The following is a 21,127-nucleotide window of genomic DNA, read 5'->3' as shown; positions in this document are numbered from 1 at the left end:
GCTCCCCTGCACCCACCAATTGCTGCAGTGGCTTTCTGTTCGCAGGTAGTTTGTGATTCTTAGTTACCCTAAGATATGGGGGCTGGAGAGCAGCACATGAAGCAGTTAACACTGGAGAGAGGACAGGCATGATTATTTCAGACTATTACCGGCATAGCGCAGGATGGGTCCTCCCCAGACATGAACTGAATCTTAATGGCAATATTTCTCGCAGATGCTAGGCGATTGGCAAAGTTCAGCCTTTGTGGGTAGACATAAAGAAGATTTCTGTGGGGGGAGGAGAGATGGGAGTGGAGGGAAAAAGTCATGCATTACTTTCTGAGCAACAAAAACAAGGAATTGTTAATACTCCATTACATTCAGAGTCTGAGAGAGCAGGAACTAGGCCCCTATGTAAGGTTCTGATGTGATACTTAATAAGAGAAATCGTTTTCTAAATTTCCCAAATAATTTTTATTTATTTATTTAAGAAGGCTTTACGAGCTTTTTTGTTAGCAAATTTTTCAATTACAATTGAAATTTGTATTTATATATGTTAGAAATAGATATATTTAGCTTTTTTAAAAATTTTGCCCTAGCCAAATGGCCATGCAGGCACCCCCTCTCCTGGAGTGGTTACATTTGCGCGTGCACACACACACCCACACACACACTATTTTTTCATGTTTGGATGTATTCATTCATTTATTTAGCCTTGGTATTTCTGGTAAAATCCAAGTGTGCTTGTCAGATGCATGATCTTTAAAGCGTTTTTGTTTTTTTTTTTGGATCTGAGCCCAGCTTTTGCTCTCTGGGCTGGCTGGCAGTGGGGATGCACTATGCCAGGGGAGTAGAGAATCCCTGCCATCATACGGCTGTGACACTAACTTGCATTCACATTGGCCATTAACGTGTGTCAATTAGCTCCTGTAAACGGTCCATGTTAATGACATGCAAATGAGTTTTGCATCAACACATTAAGGTGTACATTATTGCAAAAATATAACTACATCTCCCTGAGGTATAGTAAGTATTTTGCATTAACAGGTATATGTTCACTTTTGCATGGTTTTCTTTTTTTTTGCCAGTTTCCTCCTGCTCCTCTGTGCTTCCGGCTCAGTCGGAACCACGGCTGGGATCTGGCTCCCTGAGCTCTCATCTGCAATTGAGGATTTTTCCCCCATTCCTCTGGCCTCCCAACTTATCCTAGTCTGGTCACTGCAATGACAGTCCTGGAACGGGGGGGGGGGGCTTCTTCCGGAATTCTGCAGTCATGAGCCTTGAATCCTGACACTCCATGTCACCCTTAAGCAACGCCAAATATAAGAGTGCAGATGCCTTTTTATAAGGAAGGGAAAACTCAGTCGTTTTTGAAGCCAAAGAAGTTGCAGCTTCCAATTGAGTAATCACGGTCTTTCTAATGATTTTATAAACCAATGCAGTACCAAAGCAGCCGTCGTGACGAAACCTGATCCGTGTTGGGGGACTGAAACCCTGTGTTTCTTGATATTGCATTGGTTTATAAAATCATTAGAAAGACCATAATTGCTCAATTTGGATGTATATTAAAGCTGCAATTTCTTTGGCTTCAAAACGATGGAGTTTTCTCCTCCTTACAGTAAGGGATCCTTACTTCCTAGCGCTACGCTCTCATGTTTTGGGATTTCCTCTGCTCATCTCCTCCATCTTATATTTTTCTACCTTTAAGCAATGACCCATGACTCCCTCCCCACTCACCTGCACACTGTTTTCTTTAAAAACAGGTTCAAATAAAGAGGCAGGCATTCAAAAGCCATTTAGACGGATATCTCAAACGTTTATCCATCCAAATGGCAAACTAGGCACATCCAGCCAATTATCCAGCTGCAGTTTAGCCGGATAAAAAGGGGCACTTCAGGGAGGTTCCAGCGAGGAGTTGAGTTATCCGGCTAACTTAGCTGAATATCACATATATCTGGATAAGTTTTCCGGCCTTGTGAGGCTGGATAACTTGCTACTTATCCGGATATCTTTAAGAGATATCCGGGTAAATAGCGCTAGAAAAGTTAAAAAAAAAAAAAAAAAGTACAGCGCACTGTGGCCCAATTTCCTCTCACCCCCATTATCATATTTCACAGAGGCCCTGGCGGCCTGGCACTCCCCACTGCACATCCCTTCCCTTCATCGATTAAACAGAACCTTGTCCGCTGACAAAGGTTTATTTAATCGATGTAGGAGGGGCTGCGCGGTGGGCAGTGCCAGGCTGCTATGTGAAATATTATGATGGGGGTGGATGAGAGGAAATCGGGCCATAGGGTCCTGTACCTCTTGGGTTTTTTTCCTAACTTTCCCCGTGCTACTTATCTGAATATCTTTTAAAGATACCCGGATATGTATCAACTTATCTGGCCACACAAGGTCAGGTGCCTTAAAAATCTAACCGGTTATATTCAAACGTAGCCTGTTGGGTTTTTAAGTTATCCGGCTACATGTAGTTGGATAACTTTAAGCAGATATATTCAGCCGGATAACTTTTCAGCGAAACGGCCTATTGAAAATTGGCCTCAAAATGATTAGGAAGGGGCAGAGCCAAAAAAAGAGAATAATGCAAAGCTATTTCTGCTCCTTTTAGGGACAGATCAAAATTTTCCTGTGTAGTGAACAGCTAAATACAACAGCAAACCTACCTGTTAGAAGCAAAGCTCTGCAGAGGAAATTGTACCCATGGTGACCCCTGCAGTTATTTCACAAGCAACTTCAGCAAGCCACAATGCTCCCCCTCTGCATGGATTACCAGTTTGAAATGAAGTTATTATTTTTTAAACATGTTTTAAGTAGATTTCCCCAAAATTATCCTGAACCATTAAAAAAACAACCACAAATTACTTCTCAGGATTTAATTTTATGGCTTCATAGTAGCTATGATGTCACAAATGACATCACACACTCCGTGAACCAATTTCAGTTCTACTTCACTTGAGCTAATCTGTCAGCTCATTCCAAGCATGGCTATTCCTAGTGATTCACAGGGGCACTACACACAACGGCTTTAAGAATTAAAAAAAAATTAATGACAGGTCAGCGAAACATTTCATAGATACAGGGTAGGTATTACTGCTGGCCATCTAAGATACTGCAGTCTACACAGAGAATGGAGTTTTCTTTTCTGTGAATCTCACCACAGTACACAAAGTCAAAACATACTCAGAAGAAGCCATCATTTACTATGGGTTTTTTTTTTTTTACCACGTTTTCTCTTAAAAAAAAAAAAAGATTGCTTATATATTCGCTTTATCTGTGTCCACAATATCTCCCAAACCATTCAACCTACAGCAACCAGATTTTCTGCTTAGGTATATCTATATAGAAGCTAGGAACTTTTTCCAGAAAAAGTATGGATCCAGTCCAAAACTGAAAAATTGAATATCAAACAGAATCATCAACCTTTGCATCCAACAGAGTTTCTCAGCTCACCCACTATCAGTTGACTTCCTCCATATAAATTACGGTAGTTCTTGTATTCTTGTATATTGAGTCCATGAATGTCTTATTCTTGAAAGCTTTTACATAATATGTCATTTCGGTTCTGCACTAGGACTATGCTCAAAGAACAGGACTGACTCCAGAGGGATGCAGGGCCTGGGCAATTCAGCTCCAGTCCTTGCCCCTGTCTTGAGATACTGAAGAGCTGGAAGAGTAGGGGTGGGGGTCCTGACATTGAAGGGTGAAGGAGAGGGGCATAGATATTTCCACTCATGGGGTCACTGCAGCTCTCCCCCCTCCCCCTGGTGCTCTTGAGCAAAGTAAGTGATGTTAGATGTTGGAGGAAGGGTTACTGTGGCAGCTTTAGGCACCCCAAAGCCCTGATTGCCCCTCCCTTCTCCCCCCAGGATGGCCCTGCCTGAAACTGGACTTAAAACAATTTGTAATACGTTTTACCATTATAGTTGGGTTTTTTTCCTTTAAGGAAAAAAAGTGCACATCCAATTTGCGCTGCAATTCTTTTTTTACTTGTTAAATTAGTTTACGAAGGCCCCCAGGTAAGAAATGGGTAGCACACTATTAGACATGTGTCATAATATAAGGGAGCCCTCTTAAAAGGGTATCTGTCAAATCAGCATTTCCTTGTTCTATTTGTGTTCTAGCCTTTGCATGCTCAGCGTGACTCTTCCAACTTCCCCAGTTCTAAAACCCCTTTCCTATTGCCCCCCTCCCCCGCCCCCGGACAGACTGATTCTGCAGTGCGGCATGACTGCTTTGCAATAATGTATTTGGTTGACGCTTGGGAACAATGTGCTCGCTTTATTCTGTTTCTGTCGGAGAACATTTTATAGAGTTGGTAGCTGCTGGGTACATTTCATTCTCAGAACAAATCGGACCTGACTTTCTAAGATGCCTTCTTGCCAAGGAAGGCAAAGTTCAAGGCGCATTGCAAATCTGCTAATCCTGCAGCCTCGTGGCATTCCGATGTAGCACTTAAGTAGGTTTATATTGCAGAAGCTAAGCCCATTTCTGTACTGGAGCAGAAATGGGCTTTTTTTTTTTTTATTAGCCGGTGCTGATCCAGTTAGCTTTCAGCTCAGTTCCAGGTCTGCCTTAGGTGTTGTCCTACGTCTCGAGCACTTTGGTGGTAAAGCATGTTATTATATATTAAATGGTATTTTAATGCTATGTATTGCAAAACATAAATCAGGGCTAAATAAAGCTTTTTGGGTAACAACTTATATTTTCTGTTAAGCAGCTAGGACAAAAGTTTGTCTGAGCCACTTGATAACACAGTACAACTAGAGTGCTGAAGTAGGTGCAGTATAAGGAGTATTTCCCCCCTGTTTACACAATAAGGAGATTTATTACTTCCTTAGAAAGAGAAGCTATAAAAGAAAACTGTGACCCCCTGAAAAACTAACAAAACAAACATGTATTTGCCCCCTTGCTACCATCATACCAATCCAAAGATGCACCTCCCCGCCTTCCCAGCGATAAGTCACTGTCCTGCCGGATCGTGTCACCTCCATTTAAAGGGTTCCCTCAGCTGCTTCCATTATCATGCGACACTAAGCTGTGTGTAGTTATTAAAGAATGTGTTTTTCTAGGTCTCCTAGCAGAGGATAAGTCTAACACATATGAAGAAAAAATGTGTGTCCTATTTCCATTTTCAGATCCATACTGAAGCTAGGGACAGGTGCAGGGCCAGATTTAGGTACAGGCAGCATAGAGGCAAGTGCCTAGGGTACCAAATTCTGAAGGATTTGGTCATTGGAGGTTTTAACATCCTACTACTTCTTTTCATAAAGTTTGGAATACATTCTTTGCTTTTTGGGGAAATGAACGAATCCTTAATAAATCTGTAACTTAATCCTCATATCACTTGTTAATAAACTGTCTCAGTGTGGTATCTCCCACAGTTTTCTACCTGGGACAGGCAGCAGATGTTCATCCACAAATGAAATCAGTTTAAGGAGGCTGTCTGATTTCTGGGGATACTGTACATAGGGATGTTGGGGTCTTTGTCCTATCAGGAAACATTGGGAGCATTCATAATCTCCAAGTTACATTAATTAAAGTTTAGGAAAGTCCCACAGGAATCTTTTATCCAGTTTTTCATCCAGATGGAGAAAGCTGCTCATGGCAAGTGGCTGATCTTTGGGATTAGAGTACCCCGCGGTACTCGGTGATCATGTCCTCAAGGACAAATAAATCAAAACTACTGCCCAGGGTTCCAGATGGGTGATTAAGAGATCATATTAAATTAAATAAGGGATCAGCAATATAAAATCCTACACTTTGCTTTTTACTCCCAACAACAAGCCTTTTATATGCACCTGGTCTCTTCATCTGCCTGTTTGCGTTGTTCACATCCCCTGCCAGACCTTTTGCATAATCTCTGGTCTTGCTCTGCTATACAAGTTCTATGGACAGCAGTACAGAATGTCTTATCAAATATATGGAAAAAGCAAGTACCTCTAGCGCCGGAAATCTGGATTCTGGGTGCTTCTACAGATTCTATGGAGTGGTGTTCCCCGCATCAATCTTTACTTGTGGATAAGATGGCTTTAATGGCGAAGGCAACCATTTTGGCGTTATGGATTGAGCCTCACCCTGATTTCTTGTCACTTTGGACCAAGAAGCTTCATAACCTGATACATATGGAATATCTGACGGCTGTCTCTATGCTTTCCAAACAAAAAGCTAAGTTTCTTCAAATTTGGGGAGAGTATATTTCAACTCTTTCACCAGATCTTCAAACACAACTGTTACCTAGCCTAAAAGGAACCTCCCACGATACTTACCATTTTCAGTAACACCAAGTTCCTTGCCATTTTTTAGTCACCTCTACCATGCTCTAGCGGGACTGGTGACATTGGACTTATTTGGTCTGCCTTATATATAATATGCATATATTTGTACTACATAAGACTCTCCTAGTTCCGCCTGATCTATGGTTAAGGCAGTTTGTCCCTTGTATTTTACAGATATGCTACTGTGGTGATATGTTTCGTCTGACTCCTGATTGGTTGACATACCCTTGAGTACCAGGGGAAGGGTGGGAGGGTGGGAGGGGGGTGGAAAGGGGGGGGGAGGGTTTTTCTCAAATCTAGAAAATGCCTCAGATGCAGCCCATGAGCCTTCTGGTTGTTCTCCCGCTTGACCGGGTATACTATAACCGTAATGGGATACCTTGTATCTTTGCTGTCTATGAGATTATTGTTGTGGTAGAGACTATGGTTGAACTCTGGAAGATGTTGTTCACATGTTATTGCAATAAAAATTATGTTTCAAAAAAAAAAAAAAATTAAATTAAACAAGGGTAAGAAGTTTTCATATGAAGTCATACTAATTTTTCAACTGAAAAATAATCACCTTTTCACATTCACAGTGAGAAATCTGTCCAGGAAGAATGGCCGATTTTGGGGTTTGAATACCTGGGGTGTCAGTGGCAATATCATAGAAGCACAAACAAATCAAAATTATAGCCTTGGAGTTACGTCACAGAACATGAGGTGAGATTATGAAGTTCTTTGTAAGATTCAGTGCGGATTCCATCTAGGGGATTACAGTTCATCTTTTCATCCAAAGACAGAAAACGTTATTGTAACTGGCTGAAATATGGGGACATTGTACTAGGGTATCAGTGACAAAATTACAGAAACAATAACCTTAGGGTTTTGGCATGAAATGTGTGACAAGGTATGAGATCATCTGCTCTGGCGTAACAGCTGACCAATTATTGTTATTGGCTTAGGGGTAGATTTTAAAAGAAGCGCGATCAGCCTACTTTTGCTTGCGCATCAGACTCAAGCAAAAGTACGCTGGATTTTAGTAGATACGCGCGGAGCCGCGCGTATCCACTAAAATCCTGGATCGGCGCGCGCAAGGCTATCGATTTTGTATAGCCTGCGCGCGCCGAGCCGCGCTGCCTCCCCCCGTTCCCTCCAAGGCCGCTCCGAAATCGGAGCGGCCTCGGAGGGAACTTTCCTTTGCCCTCCCCTCACCTTACCCTCCCTTTCCCTACCTAACCCACCCGCCCGGCCCTGTCTAAACCCCCCCCTTACCTTTGTCGGGGGATTTACGCCTCCCAGAGGGAGGCGTAAATCCCCGCGCGCCAGCGGGCCTCCTGCGCGCCGGGCCGCGACCTGGGGGTGGGTACGGAGGGCGCAGCCACGCCCCCGGGCCGTAGCCACGCCCCCGTACCCGCCCCCAAAACGCTGCCGACACGCCCCCGAAACGCCGCGGTGACCGGGCCCGCCCCCCGACACGCCCCCAACACGCCCCCCTCCGAGAACCCCGGGACTTACGCGAGTCCCGGGGCTCTGCGCGCGCCGGGAGGCCTATGTAAAATAGGCTTCCCGGTGCGCAGGGCCCTGCTCGCGTAAATCCGCCCGGTTTTGGGCGGATTTACGCGAGCAGGGCTCTGAAAATCCGCCCCTTAATATCTGCGAAATTCTGCGCAGGGTTACCCATGACAATATCCTAAATGTTCAAAATTTTAGAAGCACAAACTCTGGAGTTACATCACAACCTTGGACAGCAAGATAACTAGTTACCCCAAGATCTCATCTGAACGTTAATAGCTTGCTTTATAACTGACATAAAAAAAAAGCATTATTATTTGTTAAGATTTAATTACTCACATTTCCAAATCTGAGCTCAAGACAAATTACAAATTCAGGTACAGTTGATAAGTCCCTGTCCCAAAGGAACTGCAAACTAAGATGTACCAGAGCCAGATCTTCCATTAGGTGAACTATGCAGTTGCCTATGGCATCAAGCTTTTGGTGGATCGCATAAATCCAGAAACCTCCTGATGCTATCTATCCACTTTTAAGGTACAGAACCATAAGAGAGAAATGGATGCTGGGAAGATGTGGAGCATGGAGACTGAGAGGAAGCTGGGTGAGTGGAAGGAGAGAGAGAGAGCGCGAGCGAGAGCGAGAGCGAGAGAGCATTCTGGAAAAGTAGGGGATGAAGAGAGAGAGGATGCTGAATACTGGATAAAAGGGGGCAAAGAGACTGGGGTGATGCTGGTGTGCTGGGAATGATGAGTGGAGGTTCTGAAGGTCTGAGGAGGAAAGAATTATTTTCAGAAACAGAGTCTGTGTGAGGATTGTCCCTTGGGGTGTTCAAAGAGAAACTGTCTTCAGAGGAAAGCCCTGAAGCGTTCCTGTTTGAGGAAGGAGTTTGGCCAGAAGCACATCCCGGTGAAAGGAGCTGTGGAAAGAAAAGAGAATAGCCCTGATGGCTTTCCCCGTTCGCTCTGAGGCCGCTCCGAAATCGGAGCGGCCTCAGAGGAACGTTCCTTCCGCTTCCCCTCCCTTCCCCTATCTAACCCGTCCCCCAGCCCTACCTAAAACCCCCCCCCCCCACCTTTGTTGTCCTATTTATGCCTGCCTCTGGCCGCCGTGCCAGAGGCCTCAGTCCCGACCCCGGACCAGCACCCCACCCACCCCCCTTCCCGCCCCTTTTTCAGAGCCCCGGGACATACACACGTCCTGGGGCTTGTGTGCGTCACCGAGCCTATGCAAAATAGGTTCAGCGCGCACAGGAGCGGGTTTTTGGGGTTACGTGCGTAACCTTTGAAAATCCGCCCCATAGGGCACACGGAGATGTACTATAATATTTTATAACCTGCACGAATTTGGTTCACACTGGTTATACAATACGTACATATCCACTCCCCAAAATATGCAGGTATGTGTGGCTACGTACGAATATCAGTAATGTAATGAAAGTGTGTACTTTACTTATCTATTTTATAAACATACGCACATATATTTTACATAAAAATTAAATATATCTTGCTTATGGAAAAATGAGAAAGGACTATTCAAAATAACACTTATGAATCATATCTCAAAAGTGACCATCATAAACCACTGGGTCAGCCTTACAGTTTGTATCTATTAACCCATGCAAAAAAAAAAAAAAAAAGATTGAACTTTGAGTAAAATCCTGATTAATACATGGAGGTAGGTATATTTTTAAAAATGTGCGTGCAACTGAAATCACCAGTTTGTTGATACCTTCACCAGTTCAAACAGTCTGTCTCCAGTTCATTGAGACCCTCCTAGTACTTCATCCTGAGAACCCCCCAGTTCACCCAGACCTCCGAGCCAACAATAGCAGACAACAGATGAGTCTGATATCAATGGCGCATGACATGACATGACGGAGCCCTTGGTTTCTTACCTGTAGACAGTGTGGGGAACATAGACCTCTCGAACGGGGAACTCTAGAATCTCTTTGGTGGGACGACTGCGGTGTTCGGCAAACGGTTTCACCGGCAACAGCTCCGGAGTGAGGCAGCAGCCAAGGCCCTCGCAAACTGGCGAAACTTCCAGCTTTAACAATCCTATTTAAAAAAAAAAAAAAGAGTGCAACTTTTGTTTTCCCAGAAGTTCGGTTATGGACAGATTTACTTGTTAAGAGGAGAACTTTAAAACATGTGCGAGCGCAACTATATGGATGCACACGCACAAATTTTATATCATGTACGCATACTGTATAAAATGGACATAAATCTACCCAACATGTTCATGTATCAAAAAACATGCAGCATGTACTTTATACCTAAATTTATTAACTTTATAGAAATATACAACACACATACCTGCAAATATGACAATCGAACTTTGTGTCATTTGTTGAGTACACCAAGCACAAATACAATAAACCACCAAATCCACTGTGCAACCCCCCCCCCCTCAGGAAGAACAACTGTGGTTCATCCATCGGTTTTTCAAGCATCCCAGAGTCATGATCACAATAAGTGTTTAGGACAGTACTTCGAGCATGTGATGGTAAAGATGAGATATGTGGCATCCCTGTATCTAATACTTTCTTTTTTTTCTCTAGGAGAGCTCAATTTTCCAACTAAAAGTTCCAATACCAAAAAATTATGAATGGTGTTCCTCCAATGGGCAAAGGAAGGTCCGAGTTCTTCTCTCCAATAGTGAAGAATTGCCATTTTGGCCAAAAGAAACATTTTTGCAGTCCACAAATTCTGTGTTGCTCTTCTGTGCCCTCTAGTGGACAGAATACCAATTAATATCAGGCCGACACAGAAAAATGTGCGGGAGAGTCGGCGAGCACCCGCTCTCCCGGCGCGCGCACAGGCCACTCTCCTGGGCATGCGATTCAAGAGGGTGGCCTATGCAAATTAGGGCCCGCAGTAAAAGGAGCGGCGGCTGTCAGTGGGTTTGACAGCCAACGCTCAATTTTTCCGGTGTCGGTTCTCGAGCCCACTGACAGCTACGTATTCGGAAAATGGACACCGACATAACTAAGCGTCCGTCTTCCGACCCTCGGGCCGATTTTTAATTTTTTTTTTAAATTTTTACTTTTTTTTTTTTTTACTTTTGGGACCTCCGACTTAATATCACCATGATATTAAGTCAGAGGGTGTACAGAAAAGCAGTTTTTTCTGCTTTTCTGTACACTTCCCTGGCGCCAGCAGAAATTAACGCCAGCCTTTTGGTAGGCGCTAATTTCAGAAAGTAAAATGTGCGGCTTGGCTGCACATTTTACTTTTTGTATCGCGCGGGAATAACTAATAGGGCCATCAACATGCATTTGCATGTTGCGGGCGCTATTAGTTTCGGGGAGGGTTGGACGCGCGTTTTCGATGCGCTATTACCCCTTACTGAATAAAGCTAGCGCGTCGAAAACGCACGTCCAAACGGGGGATAACAGTGCGCTCCACCGGCCTGTATGATAGAAGCATTAAAAGGCAGTTGTAAAGAGACGTATATTTCTGTGTGGAAAATGTTTTGTCTCCAGAACTTTTGAATTTTACAAGCCCAAAATGCATGACCCAGAGTGCCCTCAGTAACTTTGCATTCCAGACATATGGTAAATCTGATTTGGTTAATCCTGCCAAATAAGCCCATCTCTGTGCTATAGATGCTTGATATAAAATCCTGAATTGTGCTTCTCGCATTTGCATGTTTTTAGAATTGTTTTAATGTGGCGAAAACAGCTAATAAAAAATTCCAAGGAAAATTGGCTGTATAAGTCCTGCATCCATTTATGCCATAAATTATCTAAGAGGAAAGTATCAAAGGCAACCTGAAGAGACCTATTAAAAGAAGACAAAGTATGCCTACTTTTCTAAATCAAACCAGTCCTATAGAATTTTCCAACCTACAGCATTAAGATCTTCAGAATTCAATGAAGTAAGATAATGTTTAATTTGTAAATAACGAAAGTATCTAAAGTAATTTCCTGCAATTTTTCCTGTAATGACTCCAAAGAGATCATCTTCCCATCTTCATCTAAAATATGAGCTAAAACTGAAATACCTTCTTAGGACAAATTTTCAATTACCTTCCTAGTCAGACCAGGTAGAAATGCACTATTACCAGTTATAGGTAAAAAAAAAAAAAAAAGGTGAAGTCCTAAAGCTCAATTTAAATTTAGATATCAACCAATGCCACGTGGATTGTGCAGAGGTTATTAAAATATGGTGTTTCACACCTTTGGGTAATTGTGAAATCTGAGCATGCAGAACACATCGAAGATTAAGAGGCTGGATTATAACACTTTCAAAATTCAAATCACAATAATAAGAGGTGTCCATAAGCCAGGCCCCCACCTGCTAAGATTAGCTGCCTGGTTATAGAGTCGAAGGTCAGGCAAACGCATCCCACCTCGTTTCCCTGACATCAGATGTTTTATAGAAACTCTGGGCTTGCCTCCCCGCCGAGGGAAAAGTGGCAGTTCCTTCACATAGCAACTGATAATCTCGTCTCTTTAATAAAAGGGGAAGGATACCAAGAGCACACAACCATTTAGGGAAAATGGCCATTTTATATAGTTGTATCCTACCACTCAATGAGATTGCCAGATGTAACCATTTACGAAGAACATCTTTTGTGGAGCCTTGTAAGCTAGCTATATTCATTTCATAAAGATCACCTAAGTTTTTTTGTGATCCATATACCCAAGTATTTTATTTTATCCTCTGTCCATTTTCAAGGAAACACACCACCCTAATCCCTAGGACTCCAATTCCCAATAGTCATAGCTTCAGATTTATCCATGTTCAGCTTCAACCCTGCAAGGGAACCATAAAGGGAAAATTCATTTTAAAGAAGCTGTAACAAGACCTCTAAGTTAGTGTGATGCACCAACAAATCGTCCACAAAAGTGGCTAGTTTGAATGTTTGGGTGTCTACTGAAATTCCTGTAATAAGGAGATTCATTGCTACCACACGGAGGAAGGGATATAATGACAATACAAAAAGTAGAGGGGATAAGGGACAACCTTGCTGCATTCCCCTTTGGAGTTCAAATGCTTAAAAAAAAATCCCCATTGACTAAAATATGTGCTTTAGGGTAGTTATATAGTAGAGAAATGAAATCTAAAAAATTCCCCTCAAAACCATATGTTCATAATGCTGCAAACAAAAAGTCCAATCAACCCTATCAAAAGCCTTTTCGGCATCTAAACTACTTAAGTAAAGAATTGAGCTGAGACTGAGATGAATGTTCCAGAGAGGCAAGAAGTTTATGTACATTAGTAAGCGCATACCTCCCCTTGATAAATCCCACTTGCTCAATAGAAAGAGAGGGAAGTAACTTGGAAAATACGATCAGCCATTATTTGTGTCCATAATTTGACATCATAATTAAGTAATGATCTTGGTCAATATGATCCTGCCAGCAAAGAATCTCGGCAAAACATTAATTGTTGTAGTATTAGCCAATCCAAGAAATTCCTCTTTCTGGGAATTTCAAAGGCACAACCCAGAGGAAGACATAAAAGGTCTATCAAAATTTTATAGAACTCCCCCAGAAGGCCATCTGGACCAGGGGACTTGTGTAATGATGAATTTTTTATAGCAGCCTGTACCTCTAAAAAAGACAAGGGCGCATTTAGGTTTTTTTTGCCATGGCTCTCTCTCAGTGAGCCATGGCAAACCTGCTTTACCTAGATAACTCTGAATCTCAGACATATCTCCGTTTTCTGAAGTATATAGCATCTTATAATAATCTGAGAAAACTTTCCCGATTTATTGAGAATTATGGACCAAAATGTTCATGCTGTGTTCTAATGGATACAAGATACGTTCTCTCTCTCCAAGTGTGCACCAGATTAGCTAGTTTGCGGCCTGATTTATTAGAATGCAAGAAAAATTTAAATTTATAATATAATAGACCTTTTTTACTTTGTTGATGTATTAGTGTATTTAAGGTCACTTGTATAGCTATAAATTGTGCTTTATTAGCAAGAGAATGTTGACTAAAATTTGGCTTTATCTAAATTCAACTGTTTTTCCAACCCCAAGATTTCTTTGGCCCTTGATTTCCTCTTTGTGCAGTGTAGGATATTATTTCCCCTCTTAGCACAGCTTTAGCTGTTTCCCAAAATAAAATAGCATCATTTATATGCTCTTTATTATATCCCTCACAATCCTTCCACTTATCTATCAAAAAAAAGTGAAAATAACAGTCAAGGAATAACTGAGATGGAAACTTCCATCTCCCATGTCCTGAGGTAGAAAACCCTCCAGGATTACGCATACAGGCGCATAGTCTGAAATTTCCAGTGAACCTCTCTCTGCCCCTTACTTTATGGAAGAGAAGTTCAGACAATAATAGATATTCGAGGTGAGACTCAGTGTCATGTGCTCTTGAAAAATGTGTAAAATCCATCTCAAGAGGGTGAAGTCTCCGTCAAACGTCCAATAAATTGTAAATGATGGCATAAAAAGGGAATATCCCTCCACTGATTTTGCTTAGTTGGAAGTTTAGAGAGTGATCTATCAAGTTCAGGATCAGAAACTATGTTAAAGCCTCCAACCAGGAACATTGGTATGTGAAAATATTGACATAAAAGATGAACCAATTGAGCAAAAAATGTATAATCATACATGCTAGGGGCATAATTGCTACCCAACAGTGTATGAATCCCAAAAAGATAGCCCTCTACAAAAACATATCTACCTTCAGCATCTTTAAAAACTGTTATCGAATGAAACTGAAGATATTTATTGAGCAACATCCCCTGCTCTCTGTATAGTAGTGGAAGCATAGTGAATCTCACCCACTCACCTAACAAATATGGCGCATGTGAAATTAAAGAATACTTCTTTAATTTCACATGCGCCATATTTGTTAGGTGAGTTTCTTGCAAGAGAGCAAGATCAGTTTGAAAACACTGCATTGTTTAAAGTAATTTATAACGTTTCACCACTCTTCCAATCCCACATACATTCCAAGTTAAGCATTTAAGAAATTTTCCCATAAGTGTAATCCCCCAGATGATATATGATAAAGAAAGATGAAAATAGTGTTGTTGAGAGAGAGAGGCCCCCCCCTAAACAGTAATGCAAGAAAAGACCCAGACAGATATTTGCCGACCAGATACCAAGAGCATGAAAACAATCACATTCTTCCTTTTCCCTAGAATTCTCCACCTCCCTTCCCCACCCTTCCAGCCCTGGATCCTGATAAACCTATTACAAATTCCAACTATAGTCAACCAGCCTTGTTTTACTAAAACAATCACAAAAAACAATAATAGGAAAGGGGTCATTGCATTTATGCTATGGGGGCCCTCCCCATCCAATAAATATAGATCACCTCCCTTCTTAATATATGAAATCAAATAAACACCAGATTGGTGTTAAAATACAAAAGAGAGACCTAACAATCTACTAAAATATTTAATTCCCCCACCTATGAAGTCACTGATGCAAAATTCAAACTATAATCAAAGAAGCAAACTCAAGTATTGGCAGAGTGATTATCCAAGCCCACATCTTGTATATAGAGGAATGCTTCCACTGAGGTATCAAAAAAGATATTTTTCTCCTTGTGCACATCTTCATTTTGAATAGTTGCTTAAAAACCATGGCATAAGCTCTGCGCTTCCCAGCAACAGAAGCTGAGCAATCCTGAAACAGTAAGATCTTCTGATTATTGAGGCAAACAGAACTCACTTTTCTATAGGCCCGCAATATTTGCACTTTATGTACAAAGTTTAAGACCTGTAGTATCACTACTCGTGGTCTGTCTGTATCTCTCCCTTTCTGGCCCAAAAGATGTGCTCTTTCAAGGCATAAAGATCGATAAGTAGATGGCAGATCCAAAGATGACTGTAGACATGTTCCCAGCTTCTTAGCCAGTCCAGCCTCAGGGATTGATTCCAGGGTTCCCACTAACCTCAAATTATTCCGACGAGAATGAATCTCCAAATCGTCAACTTTTTCTGAAAGAAACATTCATCTTTTGCAAATCAGGAGGACTGTTCTTAGGCCATACCGCGTTCTCTCCTCCGCCCTCTCTCCCAGTCACCGTGATCGATGAACCAACTACGGTTCAGACTCCTGCCCTGGTGGACTCAATGACAGGAGGCTACTTCATTCTCAGACGTCTAGTGGAAGACCTGAGGAGTCCTTTTGTCAAATGTGAAGATCCATTATTGCATTATAACTTGAAGTGGGTTTTGGACGTTTCTCAACATCGCCACTTCCCCTGAAGATCGCCCCCGACATGCGCGCCACTGAAGATCGCCACTTCCACTGAAGATCTCCATGACGTCCCCAGCAGCTTTACCCATTGCTGCTGATATTCATAACGCTTTCAACGTTCACCTTGGCTCGAAGGCATTCAACATCAAATCCGTATTCACGGATCATAATTTTAGAGTATCTTTGTCACGCTCTTTGCATTTGGAAGATGTGCCTGTAGAGCCACAGCACATATGGACCCGAAGAAGATACTCTTGGCAACCAGCCAGTCTGTATCCGCTGGCGATGCCATCAACTCTCATCCAGCTACATCTTCTGGAGAATCACCGATTGAAGTGGTTTCTGGATGTTCCCTATCACCGCCACTTCCACTGAATTCCTCAGTGACGTCCACAGCAGCTCATTCCATTGCTGCTGATATCTACAAACAAAATTCTTCCAAAACTCAAGATCCACCTGTCATCGATGCAGAAGACGACTTAGAGATTAAGATCAAAGAAATTCTGGATGTTTGTAAAAGAGGCAAGACTTTTGAATACCTTCTGATTTGGGAGGGTTTCGGCCACGACATAATCTCTTGGTAGCCTCAGACCAATATCTTGGATAAAGAGATGCTTCGTCAGTTCCATCTCGTGCATCCTTCAAAACCTAAGCCTGGTACCAGAAGAGGAGATCGCCCTTTGAAGGGGGGTACTGTTGCAACCGTCGCTGCCCGACGTCTTCACTCCGCCCTCTTTACCTATCTGGCGACTCCCTCCAGGTCTGAAGGACGGCTGTCTGCTGCGGCATCTCCCTGCCGTCTCTTTCCGGATCCCGGACCGGCTCGACACTATAGATCCGCCATATTGCCTGAAGCCTAGGGCGCACGTGCGCGCTCCGAGTAAAGTACCAGCAAGGGTGCGAACCTCAGGGGCGTCCCCCTGAGATGACGTCATCCGCTTCCAATATTTAAAGGTCTCTGATATCGCTACTAGCTAGTAGCAAGGGCTAAGGTTCGGATAGGACAAGGTTACTCGCTTACCCTGCCTAAGCTACTCTGCCTCCTTGGACTTACGAAAGGAACCTGCTCCTCGGGGGCCTCGCTCTCTCTCTTTGCTTTTCAGGTTACAGACCAGAACCGGTACTCGCTCCTCGAGGGCCCTTGTTCCTGACTATCTGTTGATTCTCTCTGCCTGGAAGTCATCATTATCTACATCATTGTGAGTTACCATCGCTCTCTCAGCGCTTTCCCTGGAACCAGGTACTCGCTCCTTGAGGGCCTATCCTTTCCAGCTCCTGAGCTCCCTGAGACCAATATGTGAGTGTTGTCATCTAGTTCTGTTTATGAACTCTGCATACCCTGCCTACTCACTGTCTACAGTTTCTCAACAGCTCAGCTATCCAGGGATCGCTGTTACAGTATCTGAGGGACTTCAGCCCTGCCGGGCACTTCAGCTCACTACTGCCACCTCTGGTGGTTTCAAGACCTGTTTAATAAAAGAACTAGTGTGTGTCTGTCTCCATACTCTAAGCATAGCCGGTGGTCCCTCTCGGGATCTTCTCCTGGGGGCGTGGTCATCTGCCATGCATTATGGCTCTAGCTGGCTAGCTCACCTCCTTCAAGCCAAGGAAGCTGTTGCCTTCCACTGGAACTGAATATATTAACTCTTTCAGCAGCTGTTAGAATTAAAAGCATCTCTTACCCGACATAGACTTGACTCTTCTTTGTAGGGAAGAAGATCTCTTGTAGTCGGCTAAAAACTTGAATAAGTCTTCATCGCTAAGTCGGTCTCCTTCCTGTCAGCAGAGGAGAAAGATAATAATATTTTACTGCTGTATTAATACTTTCCTTGAAAAACCAGACTAAAAAGCATAACAAAAGAAGTAAGAATGGGAAGGAAGCAATGCTGCACTCCGAAGAACTAGATCCCGTACGGCAGGGTGGGCGTTTTCACTGGGACGGTTCCACACTGGTTGCAAACACCCAACCCATCTCAAGTGAAAGGGCTTCTAGCTATTCTGTCAGTGAAGGCTGCTCATCTGGGTGAAACAAAACATCAAGCATTTTCAATTCCTTGCGCTCCCTGGGCCATCTCAGTCTATTTCAAAAGAAGCTAAAAACCTTCCAGGAGGCATCTGCAAAGGTTCAAACAGTGAAACAGAAATCTGACAGATAAGGCCCCTTGGCCCCAATTAGTCTGCCCTATTATCCTTACATATACTCCAGTTTTCCTACCTGCTAGCACAGATTCTGCTTGATCTCCTGCTTTACCTTGGTTCTCCCAGTCTAAGGCTCCTCTGATTCTGAGCTATGCCTTCTTAAGATTCGGATGCCAGTTCGGCCCTCATCACCTCCCGCTTAGAAGCTGCTCCACGCAATTGCAACTCTGAGAGGAAATGCTCCCCTACGTTTCGCGCAAGTTCATCTCCTTCTGGCCTCAGGTTAGGAGAGCTCGCATCAATCCGGTTTCAAGCCACAATCTCGGCCGCTGAACTAAAGCAGCAGCTCCCCTGCCTGTAGCTCAGTCACTAAGTTTACCTCCCTTTATTACTTCCAGTTTTTCAGGTGCCCCATTAATAATTTCAATGGAAGTTGCTGGATGAAGGGCCCCCCCCAACAAACAATAGGGATTTTATTCCCACACAATGCATTTTTTAAATTCATTTTGCCCAACACCTAGTGCAGAATATTGCCTTTATTCTCACCCAAGTGACAAAGCATGCATGGGGCACCTGTTTAATGAAGCTGTTGACAGTGATGGTGGTGGGCTTGAAGTTTGACAAAGGACAGCCTTCCTCGTACATGTTCGCTCTCTCGGACAGTCTCCTGGCCTGAGCCAATAGCGTCTTCCTGTCACCAGTAGCTGCTCTCCCTGCGCAGGAAAATGGAGTATCCCAGCCAGTTAGAAACAAAAAGTAATAATCAAACTCAGACACATTATACTGAAAAAAAAAAATCATAACATAAGGGAGTATGCAATGCTTTTGTTAGCCCAAAATACAGGAAATAGTCTCTCTTTAAATTAGTCAGACAAGCCCCCAGATTTGAATTTTCCACTCCTCTCACTAGCAAAATTTTATCCAGATAAGTCATTAGCCTGGCTACAATTTAGGTGGATAAAAAGAGGAAGGGCTGGTGGAGGTGCTCCAGGCCATGGGTAAAATTTATCCAGCTAGTACTGATATATGGCACTAATCGGATAAACGTAGCCTGATGAGTTTGGTCAGAAATATCATGGTCTTCCAGTTAGCAGTTAACTTCAGCTGGGTGCACTCAGCAGCAAGCTTATCCAGCTGAGTGCCATGGAATATTCCGGTGAGGTTAGCCGCTCACTGGCCTGCTGGAAGAAACTATTAAAATAGTTCAAACACATACTTGTTGCTCCTTAATTTTCTTTTCTAAAGCGGGTAAGAAGATGAGGTACTGGATCATCATCATCATCATTACTCAATTATTTACAAATAAACTGAGGTACACGGAAAGTCAGTGGCAGTGCTGACACTACAAGGGAAGGGCTCGTGAAACTCCACAAGTCTCTTATGCAATGAAATGATTTTATTTTCATTGACATGTGTATCAATAGTAGATAAAACAGATATCCAGCGGTTAACAATTTCACAATCTTCGCCCAATCATCAGCCTAGCATAGCACGGCCACCGAGCCTCTGGGCCAGCCCCGGTTGGTATTTTATGTACAGATTTTCCACTAAAGTCATTCCGAATGGCAAAACACTTTCCCTAGTTGAAATGCCTCAGTATGAATAAGGAAGTGTTTCCATGTCCTGCAAATGTTTTACTTGCAGTCCCGTATCATCACTGCACAAGGGTCTCATTCGCAGGGTACCAAACGTGACAGGTCTCCCATCAGGGAGCCTTCTTTGTCATTGAGGAAACTCCTGAGAAAGACACTGCCTGGGATGTTTCTCTGGAATGTGACTACACTGCAAAAATAAAAAAAAACCCCAAAACATTGTCTTTTCATGTTACCTGCAATTTAAAGTGTGTTATATGCGTAATAACCATTAGATGTTGGATGTTTATGGTGACTGCAGGTTGTTGCATCTACACTGTGTCCCGGTGGACCTTTAAGGCGTGTAGGAACCTAGATCCTGTAGAGGGAGTTTTGTCCCTCAGTATATAAAGGCAGGTTTTAGGATTCTGGCGGGGAGTCGAGTTAGCTGCCTTCATGAATTAGGAGATGCTGGAAATTATCCATCACGGGAGTGGATTCAGCCCAGGGCTCCTGCAGAGGCTTGCCCCCCTCCCCCTCACCCCTCAAGAGGAAAGGCCTGAGGTGGCCGGCAGTTCTCAGGGGGAAGTAGCCAGGGAGTGGTGTGTCTTCTAAAGGAGAGTCCATAGGGGCCCCGACTGAACTCCCAAAGGTAAAAGTGGGGTTTGGGGAGTAGTTACTGGTGCAAGTAAAATGGAAGCAGATAAACTTGGAAGTTCAAGGTTATTGCCTGTCTTGAGAGCCGGGAGGATGAGATTCTGGAGTCGAAGTAAAGAGTACTGAGTTGTCCGGTGATGTATACGTGGATGGGGATGTGATGTCCATGGTCTCTCACAGAAAATGGGAATTAGTGGAGGGAGAATAGTGATGAGAACTGTGGGGTTAGTATCTTTCTGGTAATGCTGGGAGTTGTGGAACAGAGGAGGAGATGGTGGAAGATGTCTGTAAATGTGAAATGCTGCTCCTTTATCATAAATGGGTTCACTGTATATAGCTGAGGAACCTTTTATGCCTATCTCTGTCATTTATACAGTTTCTCTGTCTTTTTGTAACTACCTCAGCATAGCTGCGTAGGCTTATGGCCCTGATTTAATCAGTGAATGCATTCTATTCTGTTTTCATTCCCACACTGCCGGTTTTCCAGAGCAATAAAAAAAATTGTGTTTGTTTGGAATAAACTATGGAGAGAGTCCAATTTCTGGTACTTGGGAGATGGGGAAAGAATAGAGGGGTCCTCAGGGGTTGAGAGGCCTGTTCAGTAAAAGATGTCAGTTTACTCTATTTATCCTCTGGGTCCAGGTCCACTACACCCTCTGCTTGACCCAAACTCTTATTTGACTTCTATCCGGAGAGACTGGTTCTCAGCCTTTCAGCCATGCCAGACCCACTCCACATTGTATGTGCCCTGTCTGCGGGGGGGGGTAACACAAAAGAACTGGACTTGGGCTGCTGCCTTCAGCATGAATCGTAGTGAGTTTTCACCAC

At 43.2% G+C, this 21,127-nt stretch overlaps 1 protein-coding gene across 5 annotated transcripts in view; it reads right to left on the bottom strand.

Annotated features, from left to right (window-relative positions):
* The window catches only part of DOCK8 (dedicator of cytokinesis 8), a 265,097-nt gene that overhangs the window by 135,601 nt on the left and 108,369 nt on the right, over positions 1-21,127 (bottom strand). For all 5 annotated transcript variants that reach the window (XM_029613102.1, XM_029613111.1, XM_029613120.1 and 2 more), the window contains 4 exons: positions 18,645-18,784; positions 17,615-17,708; positions 9,646-9,808; positions 150-267 (listed from right to left, as the gene is read on the bottom strand). In XM_029613102.1, coding sequence (XP_029468962.1) covers positions 150-267; positions 9,646-9,808; positions 17,615-17,708; positions 18,645-18,784 — 515 coding nt within the window. The remainder of the gene's footprint in view (positions 1-149; positions 268-9,645; positions 9,809-17,614; positions 17,709-18,644; positions 18,785-21,127) is intronic.

Source organism: Rhinatrema bivittatum, chromosome 1 (assembly GCF_901001135.1).
Source record: "Rhinatrema bivittatum chromosome 1, aRhiBiv1.1, whole genome shotgun sequence".
In the NCBI taxonomy this organism is placed as follows: Eukaryota; Metazoa; Chordata; class Amphibia; order Gymnophiona; family Rhinatrematidae; genus Rhinatrema; species Rhinatrema bivittatum.
This window is presented reverse-complemented; position numbering and strand designations above follow the sequence as displayed.